Source organism: Mustela lutreola, chromosome 12, assembly GCF_030435805.1.
Source record: "Mustela lutreola isolate mMusLut2 chromosome 12, mMusLut2.pri, whole genome shotgun sequence".
In the NCBI taxonomy this organism is placed as follows: Eukaryota; Metazoa; Chordata; class Mammalia; order Carnivora; family Mustelidae; genus Mustela; species Mustela lutreola.
Genome location: NC_081301.1, coordinates 86950855 through 86976683, shown reverse-complemented (window position 1 = coordinate 86976683; position 25829 = coordinate 86950855). Strand labels below are relative to the sequence as shown.

General features: G+C 41.4%; 2 protein-coding genes across 4 annotated transcripts in view; one reads left to right on the top strand and one right to left on the bottom strand.

Annotated features, from left to right (window-relative positions):
• Positions 1-2078: 2078 nt before the first annotated feature.
• On the bottom strand, positions 2079-14884 carry ZFAND5 (zinc finger AN1-type containing 5). 3 transcript variants are annotated; one of them, XM_059143597.1, is made up of 6 exons: positions 14697-14884; positions 8644-8803; positions 8123-8234; positions 7390-7493; positions 4442-4567; positions 2079-3727 (listed from the first exon to the last, which is right to left on the bottom strand). In XM_059143597.1, the coding sequence occupies exons 2-6, from the start codon at positions 8792-8794 to the stop codon at positions 3579-3581; spliced, it is 642 nt and encodes a 213-aa protein (XP_058999580.1). In that variant the 5' UTR covers positions 8795-8803; positions 14697-14884; the 3' UTR covers positions 2079-3578. The 3 variants fall into 3 exon arrangements, with proteins under 3 accessions (XP_058999580.1, XP_058999579.1, XP_058999578.1); XM_059143596.1 differs by lacking the exon at positions 14697-14884 and adding an exon at positions 14069-14206; XM_059143595.1 differs by lacking the exon at positions 14697-14884 and adding an exon at positions 13058-13176.
• TMC1 (transmembrane channel like 1) overlaps positions 14328-25829 on the top strand; it is a 384104-nt gene continuing 372602 nt past the window's right edge. Inside the window, exon 1 of the mRNA XM_059143592.1 lies at positions 14328-14467. The gene's annotated coding sequence lies outside the window, so the exon portion shown is untranslated. The remainder of the gene's footprint in view (positions 14468-25829) is intronic.

Below are 25829 nucleotides of genomic sequence, written 5' to 3'. Positions count from 1 at the left end.
AGAACACAGACCAACACCAAGTATCGGTGAAGATATGGTTCATTCACACTGCTGGTAGGAATGCAAAATGGTGCACCGCTTTGGAATTACAGAACTAAGTATTCTTACCACACAACCTAGCAATCACACTTAGTGTTTACCGGAAGAGTTGAAAATTTGTTCACACAAAACTTGCACATTGTAAAGCAGATTTATTCATAATTGCCAAAACTTAGAAGCAACCAAGATATCCTGTTCAGTAAGTGAATGGATAAACTGTGGTACTTCCAGGTAACATGTTATTACTCAGTCCTAAAAAGAAATGAGCTACCAAACCATGAAAGGCATGGAGGGGACTTACGCATGTATTCCTAAGGAGTGAAAGAAGCCAATCTGAAAGGTTACATACTGCATGATTCCAACCATAGGACATTCTGGAAAAGGCAAAATTAAGAGTAAAGATCAGTAGTTGCCAGGACTTAGGGTGAGGTTGAGGAATAGGCAGATTTTTAGGGCAGTGAAAATACTATGTATACTGTAACGATGGATACAGTTGACCATACATTTGTCCAGGCTCATAAAGTGTGCAATGCCCAGGGTGAACTGTAACTACTAATCATGTGTTAACATAGGTTCAACCGTTTTAACAAATATACCACGCTGGTGACGGATGCCAGCAGAGGCGGCTACGCACAGGTTGGGGCAGGGGAGACGGTATGTGGGGTATCTCTGTACTTTCCATTTTTCTGTCCATCTGAAAGCCACTATAAAAAGATAGCCTTTAAAGTTTAATAGGGCATACTTACCATGTGCCAGCCACTGTTACCATCCTTATTCACACATCCTTATTCCAGGGTCCATTATCTTAACCATTATGACATACTACTCAAACACGTTCTTTCCTTCACAAATTATGCAAATTTTGCAGAAGTCCACTTTAGTTCAAATTGGAAGCTCTCGTTTTACAGAAAAGGCCCACTGAATAGACTGGAGGAAAGGACGAGCCTAAGATCATAGTTAATTCTTACCATGATCTGTCCCAGCAAAACATTTTCGGAGTAGGAGTGTGTAGACATGAGTCTATATAAAGAGAAACATGTGTATTCTTCAAATGTTTAAGATCTCAATGTACATTCCAGTTAAAGTCCAGTCCATCTTGCCCAAAGAACACTCAAGTCTAGTTAGCATGGAATCTTACTAGCTGCCCTGCACTTTCTCCGCAATCAGTTGAAGCTCCTGACAAGTTAAATCCTCAAGTCCCAATCTGTTCTAAATATTGCTTAAAAAAGTATGGAAACATTACCACCACCTCATGCTGCACAAAGTTACAGTTCAATGAAGGACCCATCATCTTACTAAGTCTTCTTTATCCCCCAGATCCCACCTTGATTCAGATTTTAAAAATATATCAAGCAAATGTTGACAGAGTGAAGCACTGAGGGGAAATAAATGTTAAACTTAGAAAAAAAAAATATTGGCCTTCTTAATACTGTAATTTTCACCTCAATTGTGGTTCTTCAGTATCTTCTTATTTCTGGATATTATCTCATGGATTTCCCCCACTTGAAGCAAAAGTACCAGCACCTAATGGACTAGTGCAGATGATCACAAACCAGGGTATTTCCAATTCAAAATCCATCACTTGAAAGTCATGGTTCTGCTTTTGGCTTCAGCTACCCCATGGGCCCATCTCTACATTGAAACCAAACCCAAAACAGAAATAAAACTATGCCTGTTTTTGTACACAATTGTCATGTCTAAAGTGTCACCTATAAAGCAAAAGAATGGAAAAGGGAGACAAGCAATGGTAACTAAAATACCATTCCTTTCTCTTAAGTTCTAAGATGGTTGTGGTCTTAGAAAGTGCCTATTCACTTCTTCAAAAATAAACTGCCCACCGTGTACCATACTTGATGTTTCACAAAAGTCAATGTATGGTTCTCACTTGAACATATCCTATTCAGGGACAGCAATTCAAAAAATTCACAATATAGCCATGCAAAGTCTACATATGCAACTACAAAGGCTGAAACAATTTCTAACTATTCCCTTTTATGACTTCTAACTATGGCTTAAAAACCCAATGGACAAGTGGAAGCTTCCCTCTGTACATGGCTTTTATTATTTACATAATACAATATAGCATCAATGCTGAATAGCATGATTATGTGCAATACATAAATATGAACTATCTGTACACATCTGCAGATCTAACTCAGAACTAAGGTACATAAAATTGAAAGCAAAATCGAATGCTTTAATTAAAGTAAAAACTAGGACCGAACACTGCAATAAATCAGAAGTAGTGCCTCGTGTACATACTTAACTATTTACAGATGAAAACAGGCATTACCACAATACTAATCTAACTATACTCATTTATATATAAAAAACACAAGTTTCATACATCACAAAAACCTTCCATTATAACACAGAAGTGATATTACCAGACAAGCATCAGTGAAGTATACTGCCTCTTCTAGTTGTTATTGTACAATGCTGTAGATAATGCAGCCCATGCAATACACCCAAGAACACTAGAGTCCTACACCCAAGTACAATTAATATGATAAAGCGGCCCTCTGCACGTGGTGCTGGATACCACTAAGAAGTCTACTGCAGCCGTGTTGGTTAGGGTTCTCCATGCAGAAGGGTACAGTTACATTTAAGAACTGAAGTCTTTAAAAAAGCTTTAAACATTCTTTCTTGAACCAAAACATTCAACAAAAGATGCACATGAAAAATTAACTTTTCAGATACCTTTGCAACTTAAAATTCAGATGCATGTTATTCAATAGAGCTGCTGTATGTAAAAACCAAATGTAGTTTTAATTTCTTCTTGTAAACAAATTAATCCCAGTGCAGTTCTGTGCTACACAACATTTTTAGCAATGAGAGTAATGCAGACATCTTCTGGTGCAGGCTAGCACAATAAGCTTCAAAGATCGCTCAAGACCTTGTGGGCCTGATGGCTTTACTCATGATAACCAGTTGCGATGTTTACCTTTCACAGAATGTCTTATTTGACAGCTTTTAGAAGACAAATTAACCAGGTCTACATATGGCACCAAATACTGGTTTCATGGAAAGGTCTGATCCTCTTTATAGTTTTCCTCCTGCTTCCAAAGAACATGTTGTGGAAATTAACAGGGTGAAGTTTAACTATGGTAGAAGTAGACTGCCAGTCCTTTTCTGGTGTACCATTTTTTAAAAAAATACAGGCACATAACACTAGCCGAAGATTATACCTTGATTACATTCCCAAAAGGCAGATATGCTGCAAACATGCAGAGATTTCATGTATTCTGTTTGGCACATGGGAACTAAATTTTGTCCCTATCTGTGTATTTTCAATTTGCTGTGCAGATTTCCATCCAATTTTATTCAGGGGAGGGCATATACATTTTGTAGGGCTGTATCTATCCATTTCTGCCTGTAACAAACACCCAAACATCCTAAAATTTCAATTATAAGACAGACAAGTGTAAAGTAAAACTCTGGAGAACATCAAAGGAAAATGGCCATGCATCTGCTCTTTAATGTTTTCCTACGATATATTAAAATAAAAACAAAGTTTCAGTCTCTTCACAAGTAGTCATTTATATTCTCTGGATTTTTTCAGCCACAACAACTGGATTCTCTTTTCTGATTTTTGCTGCAGCTTCTGCTTTGTAATCATAAGGACAGTTGTGCTTGTCAGAATAACGGTGAAGTCCACAAAACAAATTTCCACATCGGCAGTCAAACCCTGTACACACAAGAGGAAGTAGAGTCACTTGGGAATTTGCAGTAATTAAAAGGAAAGGGGAAAAAAAGCCTCAGTCACTACAGAAAAGGAACCAGATTTTCATGGCTCTCTGCAATATTAAAGAGTCTGCCACTTTAAATTGTGAAAGAGCTTTCAGCCTCTTTTGACATAGTGAGAAATTTAACTAACTACCCTTCCATAAACTCCCGCAGATACCAGAGTAGAAATCACACAGGCTCTGGAGCCAGACTGACCTGGATGCCAATCCTCCTCCTACCACATATAAACTGGGTAAAGCATCCTCAAGAGAAAAATAGGGAAAGAGAACCATGGGGTTCTGAGATTTAAAGGAACAGTTAAGAATTTTAACTTTTTTCTGGCTGGCTCAAAGATGATGGTTATTGTTTCGTTCAGCTACCTTCCCCCCTGAAGAACAAAGGAAGAATCAAAAAGGATGAATTTTTATCAGTCCAATAAAGCAAATTCAGAAGGCCTCAAGCTAGTAATAGGTTTTAGAGAATTAAGAGACACAAAATGGGACTCAAACACAACTTTTCCCCACTATCCTGCCCCCTTTCTAGTCCACTCTGTAAATTTTCAGTTCCTGAAAGTCAGGCATTTTGTTATAGGTGTATAAGACCAACCAGTCTCTTAGGAAGCTCCCAGTTAAATCCTAGCAATAAAATACACATTGTCTTCTATGTTCTGTAGTACCTGTAAGGCCAACTTTCTTTCTGCACATAAAACATCTGTTCTTCTTTGGTTTGGGCAACTCAGGAGCTTTTTCTTCACCTTGAGAAGTACTGGGCTGAGAAACTGATGGACTGGGCTGAGTGACAACTGAAAAACAAGGGTGAAAAATGAGGTATCTGTCAAAAGTTCACAATGACAATTAAGTAAAAAAAAAAATATTTAAGAGAGACAGCAATATTTTTAGTGAAAACATTTATGAAGCCTTTCTTTAAAAAATGTGCTCTATACAGAATCTTCTACTTTAATATCAAAACTTTCCAATCTGAGAATTTCTTGCAAATCAACACATACTCACTCCTCTAAATGTTGTAAAATGATTATTACACTCAAATTCCTTTTAAGTCACTCTTAACAGCTAGTACTAGGGAACAATCCTAAGTTCTAAAGACCTGGGAGATGTTGGTCACATGCCCAGTTTTTCCATACTGCACTTGCCTAAGGGCAAATTTCCTAATTAGGGCAGTTCACATTCATTATTACTGAGTAAATAAAGTTGCCAACTCCTAAGGTACTTGACTATAATAAAGTCAGTTTTATACTGATACAAAAGACAGACTATATAGATAAATCCAGCAAATTGCAACAAGTAAAACCTAAATCATTAAACCTTAATTAACTTCAGATCCCAACGTTTTACAATAATCATTTTGCCATTTTAATAAATGCTTTATATGGTAGAAGATCTGAACAGTTCTTAAAAAACTTTTCGAAAAGATCAGCAAACAAAGTCTTTAAGACTGTTAATAAGTACTTGTGAAATTTTGACCATTAAGGAGTCCACAGGCAAAACAAGAATTTTTAAAGCACAGCTTTTTTTTTTTTTTTTTTTAAAGATGTTATTTATTTATTTGAGAGAAAGACTGAGATAGAACATGAGCGAGGAGAAGGTCAGAGAGAGAAGCAGACTCCCCATGGAGCTGGGACCCTGAAGCAGGACTCGATCCCGGGACTCCGGGATCATGACCTGAGCCAAAGGCAGTTGTCCAACCAACTGAGCCACCCTTTGTAAAACTTATCTAAACCTGGTGTGGAATTTAGACAATGAGAAATAGAATCTACTTTTAAAAAATCTGTTTCTCCACCTAAAAGGGCTTTAAATTTTAATTCATACAGGACATAAATAAAACTTGTCAATATGAAGCTAAAATTGAGTTCACCACATTACCACTAGGTATTTAAAACAAAATACCAAATTTAATTCTACTTTTATAAAATTCAACTATACCAGAAGCACTGAATTTTAGTTTAATCCAAACCCAAAGAATAGCGAAGTAATGTATGCAAAGCTAAAATCAGTGCTTAAACAAAAGGCCAGCACTAATGTATAAGCATAAATCCAAACTCTAGAGCAAGCGGAGAGGTTTCAGGGCAGCTCACTCTAAAATTCTCCCCAAATGTATAACTCTTTTACATTAGTAACATACTCAGACTAATAGCTTAATATTAGACTAAAAGATGGGCTCCTGGGTGGCTCAGTGGGTTTACCGCTGCCTTCGGCTCAGGTCATGATCTCAGGGTGCTGGGATCAAGTCCCGCATCGGGCTCTCTGCTCAGCAAGGAGCCTACTTCCCTTCCTCTCTCTCTGCCTGCTTGTGATCTCTCTCTGTCAAATAAATAAATAAAATCTTTAAAAAAAAAAAAATTAGACTAAAAGAATAATATTCCACCTACTCTTTATCCAAATAATCTTCTAAGACAACCTTAATACAGTGTTCCCTGATGGTATGATGGTAAAGAATCTATGGGACTAGTTGGGGGTGGGTGGGTGACAGCCATGGCTCCATCAGAAAACTGAAGAGTGATTCCTGGGACATACATGGAAGAAGGGACGTTAACAAGGGGAAAATGATTCAGTAAAGGCAAAGAAGAACAAACTATAGAATGCTTACTATGAAGAGCAGCAGAGACTAGCTACAAATATCAACTGTGAGTACTGTTCCAAGGTCAAAAGTAATTTTGTGTTAAACCCGAACCAAAGCAAAGCCTCACAAACACACTAATATGGTCAGCTTTTTCAGAAGGATTGAACTTATTTCAAAATATTAAATATGGATTCACCTGAACTTAAGAATTTTTACCTTAACCTTACAGATTTAACACTGCTATAATTCACATAAGCTTTGTGATGTGATGTTAGCAAAAGCCAGCCTCCAAAGCAGATTACAAATCCACAAATACTATTCCCTCACAATAAAGTTTCATAATGTGCTTGCTCAGTCCACGCTGTGTACAAGAAAAAACGAGCCATGTGCCCTGAAGAGCACAGACCTGTTCCAGGGCCCAGTACAGGTAAATCAGAGCGAGCCAATCTCTGGCAGCACCAGTGCACTTCCCACTGTGTCACAGAAGCAGAGATGCGAAGCCACTCAATGAAACAAAATGCCCTTCCATAATGAGTTTTCAACTCATACAAAATCTGACAGGGATCCTACTCTTCAGTTTCAAAGTTTCTTAGTGTTCAACATGTTCTTTGTCCTCAATATTTTCTACAATATTGACAATATCAAGACTGATACTGCTTTTGATATAACATTTTCTTCATGGCTTTGAAATTTAATCTATATAACTACCTGCTTATGAATAATACTTTTTGGTGATTTAAAGATCTTTAAAATATATTGGTAAACTACCTTTTAAGTTCATTACATTCTTAACAGTTCCAGTCCCCAGATTATAAATTTTGCTGATCTGTGGAGTGGGGTTAGGGAAGGGGAATGGGCAAAGAAAAAAGAAGAATAAAGAATGACCTGTTACACTTGAGGAACTTTGAAGATACTGGTTCTTGCTTGGCCTGTATTTTATAGCTTTCTCTCCAATTTAATCCTTCAACGGGAAGGAAATAATCCCCCACCAACTCTTCCTTATACTACTAAATCCAGAATGGAACTAGTATTAAACAAAAAGCATACCTGGCTCTGACACCTCTGTTTTCGGGGTAGTTATTTTGTCCTCTCTCGAAATGCTCATTTCTGTCATTTGCTGAGTTACAGGCAAGGCAGCCACAGGCACATTTCTATTTGAGTTCAAGCAAACATTTTTAAAGATGTTAAGGGTACTTCTTTGCAAGATAAGTTGTCAGTTCAACTTTAAATTATGTATTATTTCCAACATGATCAATGGAGCTAAATACTCTAAAAATTTTAAAGAGTGTTGGATGCCCAGCACACATGGTTGAGAATAAAGGAAACAATTTGATAAATGGCTCTTCGATTCACACTTGGATCGGTTACAATGTTCTACTATAGCCAACTGGGAACTTTTAGCTATGCCTGTAATTTAAGGGCAAAAGGGGCAGCTTTGTCAAAATGTCACATGTAGCATTTGAATGGAGTCTGCAGAGCTGTACTCTCTACAATCTCTAAACCTCAATTATAAGAAAATAAAAGCACAGCATTCTCAACACAGAATCCTGGAAGAGTATCACAGAGTGTGTCACAATATATATCTTTATTCAATGACCTGTAAGATCGTGTATTAAAAGGATCCTGGAGTCCCAGACTGTGCAACACCAGCAAAGCCAAGGGCATCTGATAAATTAACATCCTTATATAAGAAAACTCATAATTAGCATAGTATGGGTAGCAGAGAGATCTTTAGTTCCTCCTTGCATTATTATAAAAAGCCTGAAATGGTCGATCTTACCTTGATTTTTCAGATGTGCTGCCAGCAGCACCTTCACAGTTGTTTAAACTAGTGTCTGCTCTCTGTACAGATGCAGAATCTGAGGTAGGACTGTTGGAACCACTAGCTGTTCCTATTTTAAAAAAGGATTTGTAAGAAAGAGCAAGACTACAAACACTCAGTATCAAGACTATTAATAAGTAACAAATACTTGCATTTAATTAGATTAGTGATTTAAGCACTTTCACTGCGCTGCAGAGTCCTATAATTAAGTGAGTATCCAAACAAAAGCATATATGAAAAAGTCACATCCAGTGAACCTAAGTATGAAACAAAAAAGCTAGAAGATGCTTGCAGATAGATAGTCATTCATTCCTGATGCAGTCGTGGCAAGTACTTGGGCTGTTGCTTTAATTTCAAGCTTTTCTCAGGTCTTCTCCCCTTGGGCTCTCAGCACTGACTCTCAGTCTTAGGCCCCAATTCTTGGTTCTATATTTTCTGTCCACCAGTTCTTCAAATGGGTTTTTTCCTTGGAAACTTACCCATTGGGCTCATTCTGCCACTATTCTGCTGCCTCTGAAGATGTTCTTTGTAGCAAACGGAACACATTCCATTTGTCCTAGGATTCCCATAAAAGCCACATCCTGTACTACACAGCATGGGCCCTGGAGTCTGGTTAGTCTCCTGAGCCATATTTTTCTGCTATAAACGAAACAAAAACAAAATTTTATTCATTAGCATGTTACCAAAGTAAAATCACTAAATTAGCATGATAGCCACCAGTGCACCTTTGTTACTTCTAAACACCAAGCGTATTTCTAAAAAAGGCCCAAATTATGTTAATCATTAAAGAGCAGTCCAAGAAAATTATGACTGTTTTGTTTTTAAAGAACAATGGGCATTAAATAAACTGTCTTTTAACAAGAAGGAACTATAAGGACTTCACATTCTTTAGAACAAAATTTTTTTTTTTTGCATTAAAACATTAAAATGTATTACTTCACCTATCACCACGATCTTTGTTTCAATTTCTGAAAAGGTCACTCTGCCAGATCTCGGAATTACATTTAAACCAATCTGGGCAATTGGCATTCTTAAAGTCACTTTCTGCTTTCCTATACTATAGACAGACCATATCAAATGGTGATTTTTTGCTAAAAATATATAAAATGGAACTTTCAAATGAAAAAAATCTACAAAGATCACAAGTATCAACTCTTGATAGCTACTGGTGATTCTTTAAACTGGTCACATACTGGATGGAGCTCTAAAGCATTCTTAAAATACCTTATAACATACTTGGGCCTCACCATAATTCAACAATTCTGCTATAGGGCAGAACAACTGTACTTTTAAAAATGTTGCAACACCTTTACAGAACACTGGAAAGAGCTGGTAGGTCACCTAGCCTTTCCTGTTACCTTAGCACCAACAAGCAAAGCTCTTTAAGAATTTAGGGGTCAGCCACTTATGAAATTCCTTTTAAAATTCTGCATTTGAGGTGTGGAATCTGGGTCTGAACACTTTAAAGTCAGTGCCCAGAAACCTGCAAATGCACAAATTATCAGCTACAGATTTCTCCAGCCAAAGGCTCTATTAGAACTTTTCACAAGTGCTTGTCTTCCTCACATCAGGAAATGAAACCTTTGAAAGCTGTTTCAATATGGCAAAATAAAGCAATGTGAACACACAACCCTTGGTAATTAATATTCATTGCTAGGTTACCAAAAAGAACTTTGTACAGCAAGCTACCTTGCTTTTTCAGAAGTTTTAGCACCAATATAGTAATGCCATGCTAAATTTAGTAGATTTTCCCAAGTGAAAACACACAATGAAAAATTTAAACTGTGGAGAAGTTTCCATATCATCTTAAAATATCTATGTACAAAAAGTGTATTTGAGAGCATTTTAACAAAGGAAGATTGTGTAACTTGTGGTCACCGTCATTTAAATATGCCTTAATGCTGAGAATGGAGGTTACTTACGATTTGTTAAGCTAAAAAACATTTCAAATAAGTGCATGAAAGTACTTCAAGCTGGAGCTTGTCATCTCCCAGAATTTCATATGGCTTTGCCCACTATCACACACACTAGAATACATTCTTTAGTAAGTTACTAAAAGTAAGTTTTAACAAGTATTTAACACTTTTTATCAAGACTATAAAAGAGTTGGAGGACTCATAAATATTGACCTGGCCAGAATCCTGCCAGTATTTCCCCAACAGCTAAATGATAATAATCTTCCCTTTTGTTAGCAAAAAGAAGTATTTCAAGTCAATTAAGCTTATATGGAGGGTGATGGAGAACCACAACTTACTTCAAACAATGGTACTAATTTAGTAGACATGGTCTCTTTAAATAGTAAGTGGAATTTAGCTGACTCATTTTGGAGAACGGTAGTGTAAACATTTCAACATCACTTATGAAGTTTATTAATAAATATTTTTAGCTTGGTTTAAAAAATTTTAATATGTGCAAAAATGCTTCAAATAATAAATTATGTATTTATTTGCATGTGCCCCCCCCCCCCCAACAATGTGTGGTTATCTGCCCTATGCAAAGAGCTCCTTTCTGGAAGCCAGTTTAATTATGCTAGCTCAGTTTCTATACTAACTTCCAGGGTCATCTGACGATGGCTTTTTAATAGCAAACTGGTCTAAATTTGAGTCAACCCACGTTGACATTAGCGATTCCAATTCTTAAAATCTTTTCCTTTATATAAAAAAAGGGGGGAATCTCAATGATTTTACCCATTTCCACTTGCAAAGTATCCCACCTTCTCTTCTACTTTAAATTTACTATAAATAGCCTGCAACTGAAACCCAAGAAACACCAGGACATTAGTCTTCCACACAGCTTCCCATCTTGTATATTTCCTCCCCTAGAAAGCCAGCTTTTAAACGCCATCACATGTGCAAAGCTTGCCTTAATATTTCTCAGAAGCTTAGATCACATGGGCGGGCGCTTCAGCCTGTCACAAGGCTGCAATGTGACAGGCTGAGCTGGATGGAGGCTCTCACATAAAGCCTAGTCAACAGGGGCCTCTGAAATCAGCTTCTATTTATATCTTAGAGCCTGCCAACTCCTACACAACCCCAAGAACTAAGGATGCTGCGTTCATATATCTAATATAATAAGGAAACAAGACAAAAAGATGCCAGTAAGGCCTCTGCAATGTTTTTTCTTGACGTAGTGAGGGCTAGCAAACAATCTCAATTTCAACTAAGATGCATCATTAATCACTCATGAAGCCAAAATGGTCAGGCTTGTTTATAAAAACCAAGCGCAGCAGAGAGAGCACCGAGGCAGAAAGAATCCTCATGTTTAAATCCTTCTGCTCAGCAGCAATTTGAGGGAGGGAGTAGTTTGCCACTAGGTGCTGTTTCCCTCCTGCTTGGCACCATTTTAGAAAAATACAGTATCATTACTATTCAGTAACTTTAAAGTTTTGTTGTTAGAAACTTGTGCATTCCTGGGCCAGCTCTATCAGGTACAGAGGAAATGTTTATTTTTTTATTTTGTATAGCTTCTGAAATGTGTATTTTTACAGTTTGTGGCTTCCTCTAACTTGTAGTTTAAAGAAAACTAAATCTGGACATGTAACATAAAAACTCACCAGCCTCAAATATGAATTAAAAAAAAAAAAAAGGCTTTTACACCTTCCTATTTAGTTTTCAGGTGCACATGTTAGAAAATGTTAAGAATGCCTACTCACCTGGACTGGAGATCTGAGTTCTAGTCTAATTTACTTCTAACTAAAACCAGTGACCTTGGGCAAGTCCTTACTTTCCAGATCTCCCTTCTCTGTTTGCCAAGAGCAGGAGACTACTCTGATTTTTAAAGTCTCCTTTCTAGGCTTAAACCGGGCCTGAGACCAAAAAAATAGGGGAAAACTACAATAAATTCTTTATTGGGAAACAGTAGAAACAAAACAAACATGTAAGCTAAAAATTGCAATATTTTCACCCATTAAGTTCTGAAATCCTACTTTAAAAAGCTAAGGAATAAGATGAAATTTGTTTTAGTATTTTTTTTTAAGTCTGTAAATTACCTGAATGCCAGGTTTCAAAACCAGGAGTTCTGTGACCTACATACACTACTTTACCCTAACGTCCTTAGACCAGATTCTTAGGAGGCATCAATAAACACGGGCCTTTTCTCAAAACACAGCTCCACGGAGTGCGTGGAAGCGAGCAAGAATTTCGTTCACCAGCCTAAATGCACGAAACAAAGGGGAAGGTGCTCCATTTCCTTCATGAAAGGGATCTTGGGCGAATAACGCGGCGACGCTGGCAAAACTAAAACACGACGACAGAAGAGCCCCCTCCCCCACGTTCCAGCGGATTTCCGAGCAAGTCCGGGTCCCACTGGTCCCCCCCACCCCGAGCCCTCCCCCCCCATGCCCCTACGCCGAGGCCTTGCTCAGGAGAGCCCAGTAGGGCCTTCTCCAAAAACCACTGAGTCATGCAGAACAGCAGCTCCGCAGGCCAGGCCGGCCCCGCGCCGACCCCCGGCCCTGACCCGCTCCTCTTCCGAGGCGGCAGCTAACTGGAGAAAGGGGGGGGGGGGGCGTGCGGCGAGCAGGGGCTGGGGGCGCGGCCGCCACCGCGGCCCCTTTGTCTCTCCCGGTCCGGCTGCCCACGCCGGGCGCCGCGCCGAAGGCGGCCGGGACGGACGGAGGGAGGCCCGGAGCCCACACGCCGGGCATTGTTCTCCGGACCGTGCGGGTGCAGGAGAGCCGGGGGCGAGGGCTGCCGGACCTCGGGCCACGCCGACAGGATGACGCCTCCGTCTTTGTGCTTCCTGAGCAGGCGGGCGGGCTCCCCTCCCCCGGAGGCCACCGCTCGGGCTCCGCCAGAGGCCCGCGGCGGCCCGGGCTCCCCCACCCCCCCAAGCCCCCATCCCCCGGCCGGGCACGAGCCGCCGGGCGCCCTCCCCCAGCTCCGCACCACTCACCCTGCGGGGGCAGGAGTGCAGGAGCCGGGCTCGCGCGCGACGGCGGCGCGGTGGGGCCGGGCCCAGGCCTCCGGGAGGGGCGAGCCGGGCGCCCTGGAGCGGCCGCCGCGGGCCGGGAACGGGTCGGTGGCGGAGGTGGCGCTGCCGCCGCCGCGGGGTCCTCCTTTGTTCCTGCAGTAGCACCGAGCGTGGCCGGGACACGCCGGAGCTCGGGAAGTGGGAGGAGGGAAGCGAGGGGGGGCAGAGGAGGAGGCGGAGGGAGGACCGGAGGCCGCGGCGGCTAACGCTGCTCGCGGCACTCGCCCGTCGTCACCTCACGCCTCCAGCGGCGGCGGGTTGGGCCGACTCCGAGGGCGACCGGGACGCACGCAGGGAAGGCCTGGGCGCCGCGAGGGCCCGCCGGTGGTGTTCTCCGTCGCCTCAGCTACGGCCGCGGTAGTTGCTTGGCTCCCGGGAGGGAGGGAGCGAGCGAGCGAGCGAGCGAGCGAGCCGCAAGTCCAGGCGCACACAGGTCCGCGCTCCGGCCGACTGACGCTCTCTAGCGCCCGGCACTCGGGCAGTGAGGGAAAGAGGGAGGGGGGCGGGGTCTGTGCGTCAGCGAAAACCCCGACGGCGGCGACGAGGAGCGCGGTGACGTCGCGAGCCCGGCGCCCCGCCCCCGGGCCCAGTTCCCGGGTCCGGGAGGCGGGGTCGAGCTCGGCCGGGCTGCTTGTTGCGCGGAGCCGAGTCACTGGCCCGCCTGTCGGCACCAGGGTGGAGCTGGAAGGAGCGAGTCCTGTGGAGACTGCGTTTCTATTTTTAACCCGATTGTCCGCCCTCAGCCTTCCTCCTTCCGATTTTCTCGCTCAAGCCCGCTTCTCGCCATCTGAGTTCTCACGCTTTGTCTCGAGCTCTTGGCAGACATTTCCCTTTCCTCCTTATTCCCCTAGCCGCCGCCCTCCTCCGCCCCCCAACCCTCCCGGGGGTTAGCAAGAGGGATTCGCCTAGAGAAAAAGAAAAATAACTACTCGCCTGCTCGAGAAGCCTCCCCTGCCCCGTTTCCGTGAACCCCCTTTCCGTTCTAAAGTCCGGTCAGAGAGCATCGCCCGGACGCCGCCGGGAAGCAGCGGGGCAGGCGGCGCTCGCTCGCTCGCTCCCCCGCCCGCCCGCTCGCCCAAGGTCACGGGTGGTTGTGCAGAGTCAGGAAACTTGGGCCGATTGGCTGCCAGTCCCGGCCCCGGCGGCCCCGGCGTCGCTGTTCGGAACAAACTGTTTTGGCCAGCCTGTAAAATCCCTGGAAATCGACTCTTCCAGCAAAAGCGTCCTGCACTAGGAAAGCACCAAATGTTCTGCTCAAGACATGGAGTTGCGGGACAAACAAGCTAGACGCGAAAGAGGACACGTTGCAGGAGGAAGTTCATCAGCAGGGAGGTATGAGGCAATGCAGAAGCGAGGCCCGGGGCCTGACCAGTTAGCAACTGGCGGCGAGTGAACTCCAAACACTGAGAACCTTCCCAAAGCACCACCAGCCCCACAATACCCTGCTTAGAGCTGACCTCTCGGGGTGGCTTAAGTTCACTTTAAAAGAACACAACACCGAGACAGATTTTGTAGGAAACAGTGGCCCACCGAATAAACAGAAATGATGTTTAGGGCTTACACGAGCCGCCTTTGGAATGGCGTGAGAGAGGTCCTTTCAGTCGTTCCCAAACTTCCCGGTCCGAGAAATCACCCGGGGTGATGATTTAAAAGATTTCCCAGGCCTCTCCCCTGGCGATGCTTTGCCTTCTTCTGGGGTGGAGCTCGGGAATCGGTCTTTTTAAGTAGCTCTCCAGGTGGTTCGTCTTTGTGATTCGGTGTAGTTCTGGAGAATGCTCTCCTGGCGCCCTGTGCCGGGATGGCCAAACACCACTGTGCTACAGTAAGCGCAATGCCTAGGACTTAACTGAACGTTCCCTTTACGATTTAGGGCTGTTGTGTTAGAGACGGGGTGGTTTCAGTCGCAGTTCCCCTGACCATTGGACTTTATTTCCTTCAGTGAGTAAAGGAAAAAGCTGGTAAAAACATAGCTGCTACCGTTTACAAACTGTTTTCGGTGGTGAGTTTTCTCCATTTAGGGTCTCATTTAAATCTTTGCAGCAAGTCACTGAGATAGGTTCTATTTTATCCATTTTTACAGATAATGATTTAAAGGAGTAAGTGAACTGCTTGAGGAGCTGAGGGACAGGGAAGCCAAAGAGAGGTGATTTTTACGGAGAACAAAAATAACTTCAAGATTCCCACCCTCCACCCCCTGAATTTTAGTTATTAAAAAAATGAAACAAGATAATTACTGAAGAAGCATAGTTAGGAAACAAACAAACAAACAACAACAACAAAACCAACCAAAGAGTAATAAGGCAAGCTGGTTAATTAATGTATTGCCTAATATATGTTATGTAGCCCCTTCTGCTAATTCATCCTCTCCATCCACGCGTTTATAATTTTCTCTGTGGAACTGTTTCAACCAAGAATGTGGCTGGTATTCAACCTAGTTTTAACAAGGTTCCCTTCCAGCAACTACTCTAGTTGCTCTCGAAGCGTGATCTCCAGACCGGCTGCATCAGCAAAACCTGGGTAGGTGTGAGAAATACAAATTCTCAGATCCCCACACCAGACCTATGGAATGAGAAACTTGGGCTCATGGATGGTAGGTGGGCCAGAAAGTCAGAAACAGGGTGGGTAATTCGGCGAGAGCCCAGCAACTGGGGTGTGTAAAGTTCTGGCAGTGGGCAGCTGGTGCTAAGGTCCTAGATATCACACAGCAGAAGATCACAGAAAGCAGGTGGATATCATCAGAGAGGTCAGTTTTCAGGCAGAAGACTAACAAGAGACGTGGGTAGGGTAGGCTCTTGTCCTGGAGGAATTAAAGTACTAGGCAGAGAGCCAAGGCAAGTGTCTTATGTTTGTGTTATGTTTTTCCATTTATTTATAATGTATGTTCAAGTGTATTAGTACGATAAATTCTCACAAAAGTCCATTGATCTATGTATTCTTGTCTTTCCTTTTGCAAAGGAGTTCACTGAGGCTTAGGCCTAAGTCATGTGTCCTGTTCAATGTCATGTACCTAGTAACAGAGCTGGGGAATTTAATCCTCGCCTCTGTCTTCTGGTTCAGTGTTCTGTGGCCTCTCCAGGAGCATTTCCCCTTTTAATTTATGTCATAATTGTATTTCCCCTTATAATGTGAACCACCCTTTTACATGTTGTACATCACTCATCTCAGAATTATGAGCTTAATAGAAACTCTGATTAAGTGGTGTCTTCCTACCTAATAGACAACTCCCTCCAAATCTGTTTGGTTCTGTCTTCTCTAACCATCTTCTAAATGTGACATTCCTTAAGTCTACTTACTTCTTGAGCACTCTTTGTTTCTCTGTTGAACATACTCTCGGAGTGGTTTCACTCACTTCCATAGATTTAAATGATATCTGTACTCATTCCTTGGCTTTACAGATGCTCGATTTATGAATTTTTTACTTACAAAGATATTTATATCTACTTTTAAATTTTATATGTAAACACTTCTCAATTTAACTGAGGACAGTTCTTTTTCCAGACTAAAGATATGCTATGTCATTGGAAGAGAAATTCATAGCTAGGCACTACTATTGTTGTCTCATGAATAAATGGGAGGACCTAGGCATAGAGATGGGTGTATATTTATTCCCTGTGGATCTTGTTTCCAGAGTGGCCAAGATAAAGTTAGACCCTTAGAATCTCAGAGCAGGTGCTTTGGTTATTGGTATATGTCTGATTTAATTCCTTTCTCTACTGTAATTTACAACATAGTAAAGCTTTACATGTGAAACATATGTAGAGAAAAATCTTCTGTTTTATTTTAAAATTAAAAGTGATGAAACAAATTGAAGCAGGATAGAGAAATGTAAAAAACATTGCTTTTTTTGTTCATAATACAATAATATAAATAATTATATTTAATTATATATGTTAATTATATATAATCATATAAAACCAGAAAAGAATCTGAAATTGTTAATTCTTAATAGCATACTATCATTGAAATGTGTCTAAGGCTACACACAAATTGAAGATTTCCTGAAGTTTTTGATGCTGGATAGAATGCTGCTTTGAGTTTTCTAATTATATAGCAGAAGGTAATATCTTTGAAGACCTCAAGAAGGCTATTGAAGAGGGAGTCCAGAGGACAAAAGAATAGGAATAGTGTTCAGTGGACATCCCAGAAGGTTTCAGAGATTTCAGAAAAGTTTAGTCTTAGAGTAAATTCTGGACTGCCAACTATGGACCAGGAGTTGGTTAGCAATGACACAGAGGAACTCCAGAAGAAACTCAGCACCCATTATTATTGTCATCTTTTAAGGAGGTTGAGCTCTTGGGAAAACAATACCCCTAAAATCCAATGCTCTCTTGCACATTTCATTGACTGTAGAATGATGTCCTAGATCTGTCTCCCTAAGCTTTCTGAAGATCAAAGAGTAGATTACTTTGTAAGCAGCTGCCTGCAGAGAGCTAAAGATCACCTGGGGCAATGGTTCTGGTGGGAAGAGGTACTCTACTCTAGGGGCACTCGTGGCTTCTCCTCTTGTCCAGTTCCTTCCTTTCTAAAAGACTTCTCTGGGGGCACCTGGGTGGCACAGTCCGTTTAAGTGTCTAACTCTTCTTCCAGCTCAGGTCATGATCTTGAGTCCTTGATCTGGCTCCTTGCTTAGTATGAAGTCTGCCTGAGATTCTCTCTCCTTCTCCCTCTGCCCCTCCCTGCCAAATAAATTAATCAGTCTTAAACAAAAAAGACTTTTCCGCCCTCATCCTTTTCTAGCTCAGAGGTTAAGAAGCATGCTCCATTTTCAGCATTCTTCAGAAGGAGAAGATGAAATGAGTTCCTACAGTAGGGGTTTAGATTTAACCAGATGACTTTTACAGCCCCTGGCAATGAAAAGACCCCATGATTTCTCTGAGTACATATTTGAATGAATAGGTTTCTGTTCATTAAATGTTTTAAAAAGTTCTATTCTTTTGTAATTACTTGACCTTACAGTTAAAGTAGAATTTTTAAAGAGAGTAAAAAGCCAGAAATTCAAAATAAATTAATTAAAAGAAAAATGAAAACCAATACAGCAAGGTAACTGCATAAAGTTTAAAGGAACTGTATAAGTTGCAGGCAGGTAATACTTAATATTTATTTTGTACTTATGTCGTGTTTTTCTATGACTTATATTTAATCCTTGTGATAATCCTTTGAAGTAGTGATGATTATGTTCTTGGACAGAGACAGAGTGGGGAATAAGGAAGTAAGTAATATATCTAAAATCACATGTTTTATTGAGGAGTGAAGTCAAGTCTGCTCAGTCTGATTCCAAAACTTGAGTTCTTTCCAGTGCAGCAAGTGCCTTTCCTAAACTAGTCATAGTTACTTGGAATGAAACCCAGAGGGTCCTGTTGAGCTCTCTACCCAGCATATTCTAGACAGCATTTTCACCATTCAGGTTCTGTGATCATATTGACAAAAGAACAGTCTCTATATATGTGCTAACAAGGTAGCCCTTCCAGCCTCCCTAGAATAGTGACACAGGATTTAATCCAGATTATTACCATTATCTAGTTTGCAAAGACCTCAAAAAAAATGTAACTTTAGTGTTCTATTAAAACATATTCCCTAAAAAAACATAAAATCCCTGATTATTAAGATGACGTGGCTAAAGACCAAGTGGTTAAGAACAGCTAACAACTTTTTTTTTTTTTTTTTTTTAAAGAACTTATTGACAAATCATGTTCAACAGTGTGACTATTTCTTTCATTTGTCCTCGGGTGCAGCCCTGTGGACTCTTCACTACAGTCAACTCTCATGATCAGTTATTGAATTATTGCCATACACCTCACGTACAGTAATCTGGGTACTTTGCCATATGCAACAAATTTGTTTTCCTGTTTTGGAAGGATGTTGGTGTTGAGTGAGAAGGAGGAGGGACAAAACAGTAGCAAAATAATTTGGCGGTGGAGTTTTTTCCTACAGTTGTTCATTATGCTATTTTAAAAAATTTGTAAGTATTAATAATATATGGATATACTTTTTGTATAAAGTTTAAGCAGCATATGATTTTAATCTAAAAGTGAGTCTCCTATTCAAGCCACCCCAAACTGTTCTCTGCTTTCCAGAGATAATCCTTAGGTACTTATGCATTTACCCCTGAAAACCTTGTTTTTAATGCATGTATGTCCTTATGCCTATATAGAGACATATCTGTGGTTTGTTTACATACAAGGGATTATGCTATATATATGTATAGTATGCCTTGGGGATCTTTTCATGTCAGTGCATAAGAATCTACCTTATTCATTTTAACAGATTGCTGAGTAGGAACGTAACACAAGTATGTTAATCATTATCTCATTGGTGGATATCCAGGTCGTTTGCATTTCTTAACTACGATAAATAATGTCAGTAAGAGCAGTAACTTGTTCTGAAAAGGCAGTGTATTAATACTAATTACTTGCATTTTGAAAACATTTTTATATGAACTTTGACTATGCTCAAATGTCAGTTCTTGTGGGTAGCATTAATTTTTAAGAAAGTAGATAAATCTTATTAACTGATGATCATGTGTCCTTTCTTCCTCTTTTTCTCCCTCCCTTCCGCCCTCCGTCCCTTTCTCTTTCCTTTTTTCTAACTTTGGGAAAGATATGTGTAAGGTGTTAAGATTCGCTGGGAGAGCAACTATGATGTGAAGTTCCGCATCATTTTCCCTCAAGCCTTAGCTAACTATCAAAATGATAATTGGTAACATGTCTTAGGCACGGATGAAGTACCAGGTTTTGTTGTAGGCACTTTATATGCATTAATATTAACTTACCTGGTTTTCATAGAAGAAGTAAGAAGTAGGCACAATTATGCCCGTTTTGTTAATGCGGACACTGTCAGAGGTTATCCTGGTACCAGACAAATGAGAGAACATCCACATGGTCACTTCCAAGGCCTGGACAGGGAGGCCTTATCCCTGGTGGTAAAAGACAGCGGTGCAGTTCCTGTAGGCCCAGTGACCACAGGCCACAGTCAAGAGCTGCTCCATACTCTCTGGGGGTCGGAGTTAGGGTGATCCATTCTTCTACTTTGCTTGACACTTTCCCTGTTTTAGCATGAAATTTCTATGTCCCAGTCAACCCCTCAGTGCCCTGGGCGAACCTAGATGGTTTAGTCACCCTAGTCTGAGTTGTCTCTGTTTTGAGGAAAAGCTGAGGAGACTATACCTGGAGCAGGTAGAGTAGCCAGTACTGGAGTAGCCCAGTCTCTTCGTCATCAAGGAGTGTGACAGGACTTCCACTGTAAACCACTGACAGTGAACATCTTTTTATAAACCCAGGTGTTTAAATGGTAAGAGTCAAGAAGCTTGCTAAGTTTCTCTCTCCATATGGTCCCTCTGTGTCTCAAACAAAAGGATAAAAAAAAAGGAAAAGGCTTACTACCTGGGTTGCATTCTAATATAAGATAGCACAAAGGATGCTGAAGAGGGACCAAACTACACAAACTCCCCTAGAGCAAAACAAAAAATAACAACCAGCAGAACTCACTCTTCTTTTTGACTTTTTTTTTTTTTAAAGATTTTATTTACTTATTTGACAGACACAGATCACAAGTAGGTGGAGAGGTAGGCAGAGAGAGGAAGGGAAGCAGGCTCCCTGCTAATGCAGGACTTGATCCCAGGACTTGGAGATCACGACCTGAGCCGAAGGCAGAGGCCCAACCCACTGAGCCACCCAGGCACCCCTCATTTTGACTTTTAATATCAGGTGATATAAATGCAATATCCTGTCTCTACCCATACTAGGCCTACAATATCTTATTCTTCCTTGTTTCAATTGCAATCAACAGTCTTAACTATGGCATTACCTATGTTGCAAAGATTTAGGGCCTGTGTGTGTGTGTGTGTGTGCGTGTGAGACCTGGAATTAACCTCATCATAACAAAGATTAAATGTCCCTTTAAGAAAAAATTTTCAAAGCAAAGATTGCATTTTTCCCCCTTGAACAGTCTGACAATCTTGATATATTTAGAGTTGCAAACAGAATGACTTTTTTTGTTGTTAACTCAGTCACAAATTGCAAAGGGGATCAGAAAACCAGGAATCACTCATGTTTCTTGGCAGATGGTGGGTGCCAAGAGGAGGAATGATGGGACTCTGGCCATTCTTACAAAAAGAAACACAAGACACAGGCCTATTTGGTAAGATTTTATAAAGTCTGCCATAAAACCCACCTCCTTTGAAAATCGATTTACCTAAAAAATTATGCTAAAAACTGAGATACAAACGAAATACAAATAAAAGAGTCAGCCAATTTTCACCCTCTTAACACCAGTTTAGCTCTGGAATTATGCTTCACACAGCACCAAGTGACTGGGTAAGTGACATCATTGGCCAAAACTGTACCTGACACAAACTCACAGATACAGTGGGAGGCCATCAATTTTGCAACAATTTGTTTCTTTCCTGATGTAAAACAAAAAGCGGTTTTTATACATCAAGGATTCTAACCTATGAGCAACATTTCTCCTTTGCCAGTCACCACTTTCCTTTGAAAATGCCAAACTATGTGATCTGAGTAACGAGAACATCAGAAACAGACTTTGGGGGATGTGGTGAGAGATGTGGCCCTGAAAACACTGGGGACACTTTGTCCCCAAGGCCAGCGTCACTGGGTGGGGGGGTGGGAAACGATGCTCTGCATAAAGACAGGATGTTCTGAACTTTTATCAAGCAAAAACATTACAAAATTTGCCGCCTCAGACTTTCTGATGGGAGAACGGAGAAATCATTCCCTTTAATGTGTTCTTTTTACTAAAACAATGGACTTTCTGATCCTTTCCCACATAGATTTATTGAACCTCTATCTCATCCCCAACAGGCAGCTGGCCCCCACGGAACAAAGTGAAAGGCGAGCTGGTCTTGTCCCCAGAGGAGCGGGCATCTCCCTGACCTCGTCTTCTCCTGCTCTGGCTCTCATTACTGTTCCTGCTACTCTGGCTTCCTTGCTCTTCCTCAAGCATGCCGAGCACTCGCTTGCCTCAGCGCCTTCCCACATACTGCTGCTTCCGTCTGAACAGCTCTTGTCCCAGACCTCTCACTTTATTTACTCCCTGATTAAAAGTCATCCTCACGAGGGAGGCTCTCTGTGACCCAGCACATGAGAGAGCATGTGTGTGTGCGCGCGCACACACACACACACACACACATGTATACACCCTTTTACTACTTCCTTATCATATCTTACTTTTCCTCAGACCCTTTTTTTATCCTATCAAAACTATACGTATTTTTGTTTCTTTATGTCTTTATTAAGTGTCTTCCCTTGTTATCAGAGAAACTCTGTGAAAGCAGAAATTAGTCTCTTTTGTTTACTGCTATAGCCCTGGCACTTCCCCCAGCATCTGGCATCTCCTAGATACGCAGTGAATAATTGTGGACTGATGATTGAGTGAGGTAGTCAAATAGGCTGCTCTATTATTCACACCCAGGAGCCTGGTCTAACTCAGTGGTTTTCTTATGCTTTGATAGCCTGAAGATCATGAATCACATTCTAAGTTACCACAGAAATCTTCAAGGTCAATAGTTTTATGCTGTGTCCAGCAAAAGACTGAGAGCAGGAGGAAGGGCAAATGATGAGGCCTCTGTGTCTCCCCCATCCCTTCTCCTGTCCCTTTCAATTACAGACCTGCATGGAGCAGTTTTAGATAGTGAGCTTTCACAAATTTTTCTTGTAAAGATAGGATCTTCTAAGTGAAAAAATAGCAAACACCAGAAAACAACAACAACAAAAAAGACAACGGCCACTTGAGGGAATTAGGGTGGGGGATGTTCATTCTCTGCCTCTATCCTTCTGTCTGTATTCCTTAGGAACCCAGAAGAAGGGTCTAGGATCTTGGTGAGTGAGTCAGCTGGAGTCTTATGGAGGTTCCACTTACCCCAAGACAGAACCTGGAGAGGGCCCTAAAAGAAAGGTGGAGTTTTATGTTTTTCACTATTTTAGAAAATAACCTTGAAAGGCAGTATGATGTTAGGTAATTTTTTCTCTTCATCACTTTCTATTTCAGGGTTAGAGAAGTTAAATCAAATGCAAGTCTTTGTTAACACAGGCAAGGTCTTTCCTGAAGAATCCCTATTTTGAGAGAAGAATTTGCATCGTTCTCAGGGAAGCTGTTAGAAAAACAACAGTAAACAATAAAAAATTGTTTGGAGTCTTACCAGTTGTCCACTGTTGACTGTTGAAATGGACAGCTGTGAGCTCCGTGCTCAGAGTTTTCACATGGCTTACAGGTCCTTGGGGGGAATTCTACAGTTGTCATTTAAACAAACATATCATTGTCGTGTTGAGAGAGGGATCTTATTTCATTCTGTTGGAGTGATGTGATCTTGGGTTTGTGCTAGGCCATTGGGAGTACTTACTACAGTTCAGACACTGAGGGATGGAGATTCTCACTGTCTTTGGCAAGTAGTGTCCATAACTGGCTGAAGGGGAGTGAATGCGTCCGCCACCCCTTTGGCAACACCGTGTGCCAACGGTGGCAACACTGTGGGCTCAGTACTCTTGGGGGACTTTGAAGAATCCTGTTGCTGTTGCCTTCATGGCAGAATCAAACTTGCTAGAAGAAAGGCCTGTTCATTTTTTCTTAATTACTTGGCTAAACACTGACTCCTGAACTCCAACTCTGTCTCAGTAGATTGGCTTTCTCTAGGAGCTGCTCTACTCCTTCAGAATTTCTCTTTAGTGTATTTTTAAAAGTTTTTTTTATTATTATTTATAAGAGAGAGAGAGAGCGCGCGCACTAGCAGGGGGAGGGGCAAAGGGAGAGGGAGAAGCAGACTCTCCACTGAGCAGGGAGCCCGATGCAGGGTTCAATCCCAGGACCCCGGGATCATGACCTGAGCCAAAGGCAGACGCTTATGAACCACCCAGGCATTCCTTTAGTGTATTTTTAAAAAAATATTTTATTTTTATTCATTTATTTGAAATGGGAAGGAGGGAAAAGAGAGGGGGAGAGAGAATCTCTTGCAGACTCCCTGCTAAGGGCAGAGCCTGACGTGGGGCTCAATCTCACAACCCTGAGATGATGACCTGAGTTGAAATCAGTCGCTTAACCCACTGAGCCACCCAGGTGCCCCTCTCTAGTGTATTTTGTGCACACCATCAACCTACTCTTCCTACAATAGAAATAGATTTCCAGTTGACTGGACTGGACTTGAGGTCTGCTTTAGAGTTTATTCTACTGACAAATAGTACTAACGCTTCTGCCATAGAATTGTGGTGGGGATCAAATTTTCTTATTTTACCTATTTTATTATGCACCCCTCTCAATAATGAAATAGGTTTTCAATGATGAAAACCTTTAAAGACTACCTCTTGCCGGGTGCCTGGGTGGCTCAGTGGGTTAAGCCGCTGCCTTCAGCTCAGGCCCTGATCTCAGGGTCCTGGGATCGAGTCCCGTATCTGGCGCTCTGCTCAGCAGGGAGCCTGCTTCCTCCTCTTTCTCTCTCTGCCTGCCTCTCTGCCTACTTGTGATGTCTCTCTGTCAAATAAATAAATAAAAAATCTTAAAAAAAAAAAAAAAAAAAGACTACCTCTTGCCTATGGAATAAAGCCCATAGCATTCAGTCTCTTTTAAGAGGCCATCTCTTATGTGGCCTTTCCCCAAGTCTGCCCTGTGGAACCTCTTTTCAGGCAACCCAGCTGATTCACAATTCCTGGAACAAAGCCTTACTTTGCATATCTGTAACCTTCAGGAAGGCAGTTGCCTTTTCTAGGAATGCCCTTCCACTTATCTTAGGCCGCTGAAACCCTACTCATTTTTCAATACTCAACTGAGTACTGTTTCTCATTAGTTGGCATCAGGCTTGTCCCTGGTTATAGCCAATAGCATATTGTGGTTATATGGGTAGCTGTATGATCTCCAAACAGGAGCCTTCTGGGTGAAATGACTAGATCTAATTGATGTTTTTTAATCCTTTAAGGATGATAATCAGCATTGAATGTGTATTTGCTGAAGGTGAGGATAAGTGAATCAACTCAGAATTAGGAACTTGTCTTACCTACCTTTTTTGAAGTTTCATGATTATGTTTCTCTACCTGGCCTTGGGAAATTCAGGTGATTTCATGTGATTTTTTTTTTTTTTTCCTTATCCTTGTCTGAAAAAAGATGGTCATGAGATGTAAGGCTCCCCCTAACCCCCCCTGAAGAATTCACAAGTCTCCCCTGGAGAATGTCATCATTTGGAGAAAGTATTTTATTTTCTATTTACTTTGCAATCTAGAATGTTCTTTCATGACTGTTCTTTCTTTTCAGTCTCATGACAGTGGTGAGACACGTGTTTTCTTTCTGCTTATAGATGAGAGACTTATGACTCAGACAAGTTTAGTAACTCAGTCAAGTTAGGGGGACAACAAAAGCAGAGCCAGCATCAAACCCAGGTCTTCTGATGCCAAAGCCAGTGTTCTTTCTTCTATACCACCGCTGCCATCTGGAATCTGGCAAGAGTTTGTACTTTATTTCTATTGTTTCTCTTCTGAAAAGAACAGTTTTGAAAATACATTTTAAAAATAAAGTCACTGAACTAATTTTTTTCTTTTCACTATGTCATAACTTGATACCTTGTGTTTGTCATTTGGCAAAGGAAGGAGTGTCATAAAAAGCTCTATATCTGTAATTCTCCTACGATGCTCTTGTCCCAAATTATGTAATTGAGGGTCAGGAAATGCATGTATTGCTGTTTCTCGTGCCACTGACATAG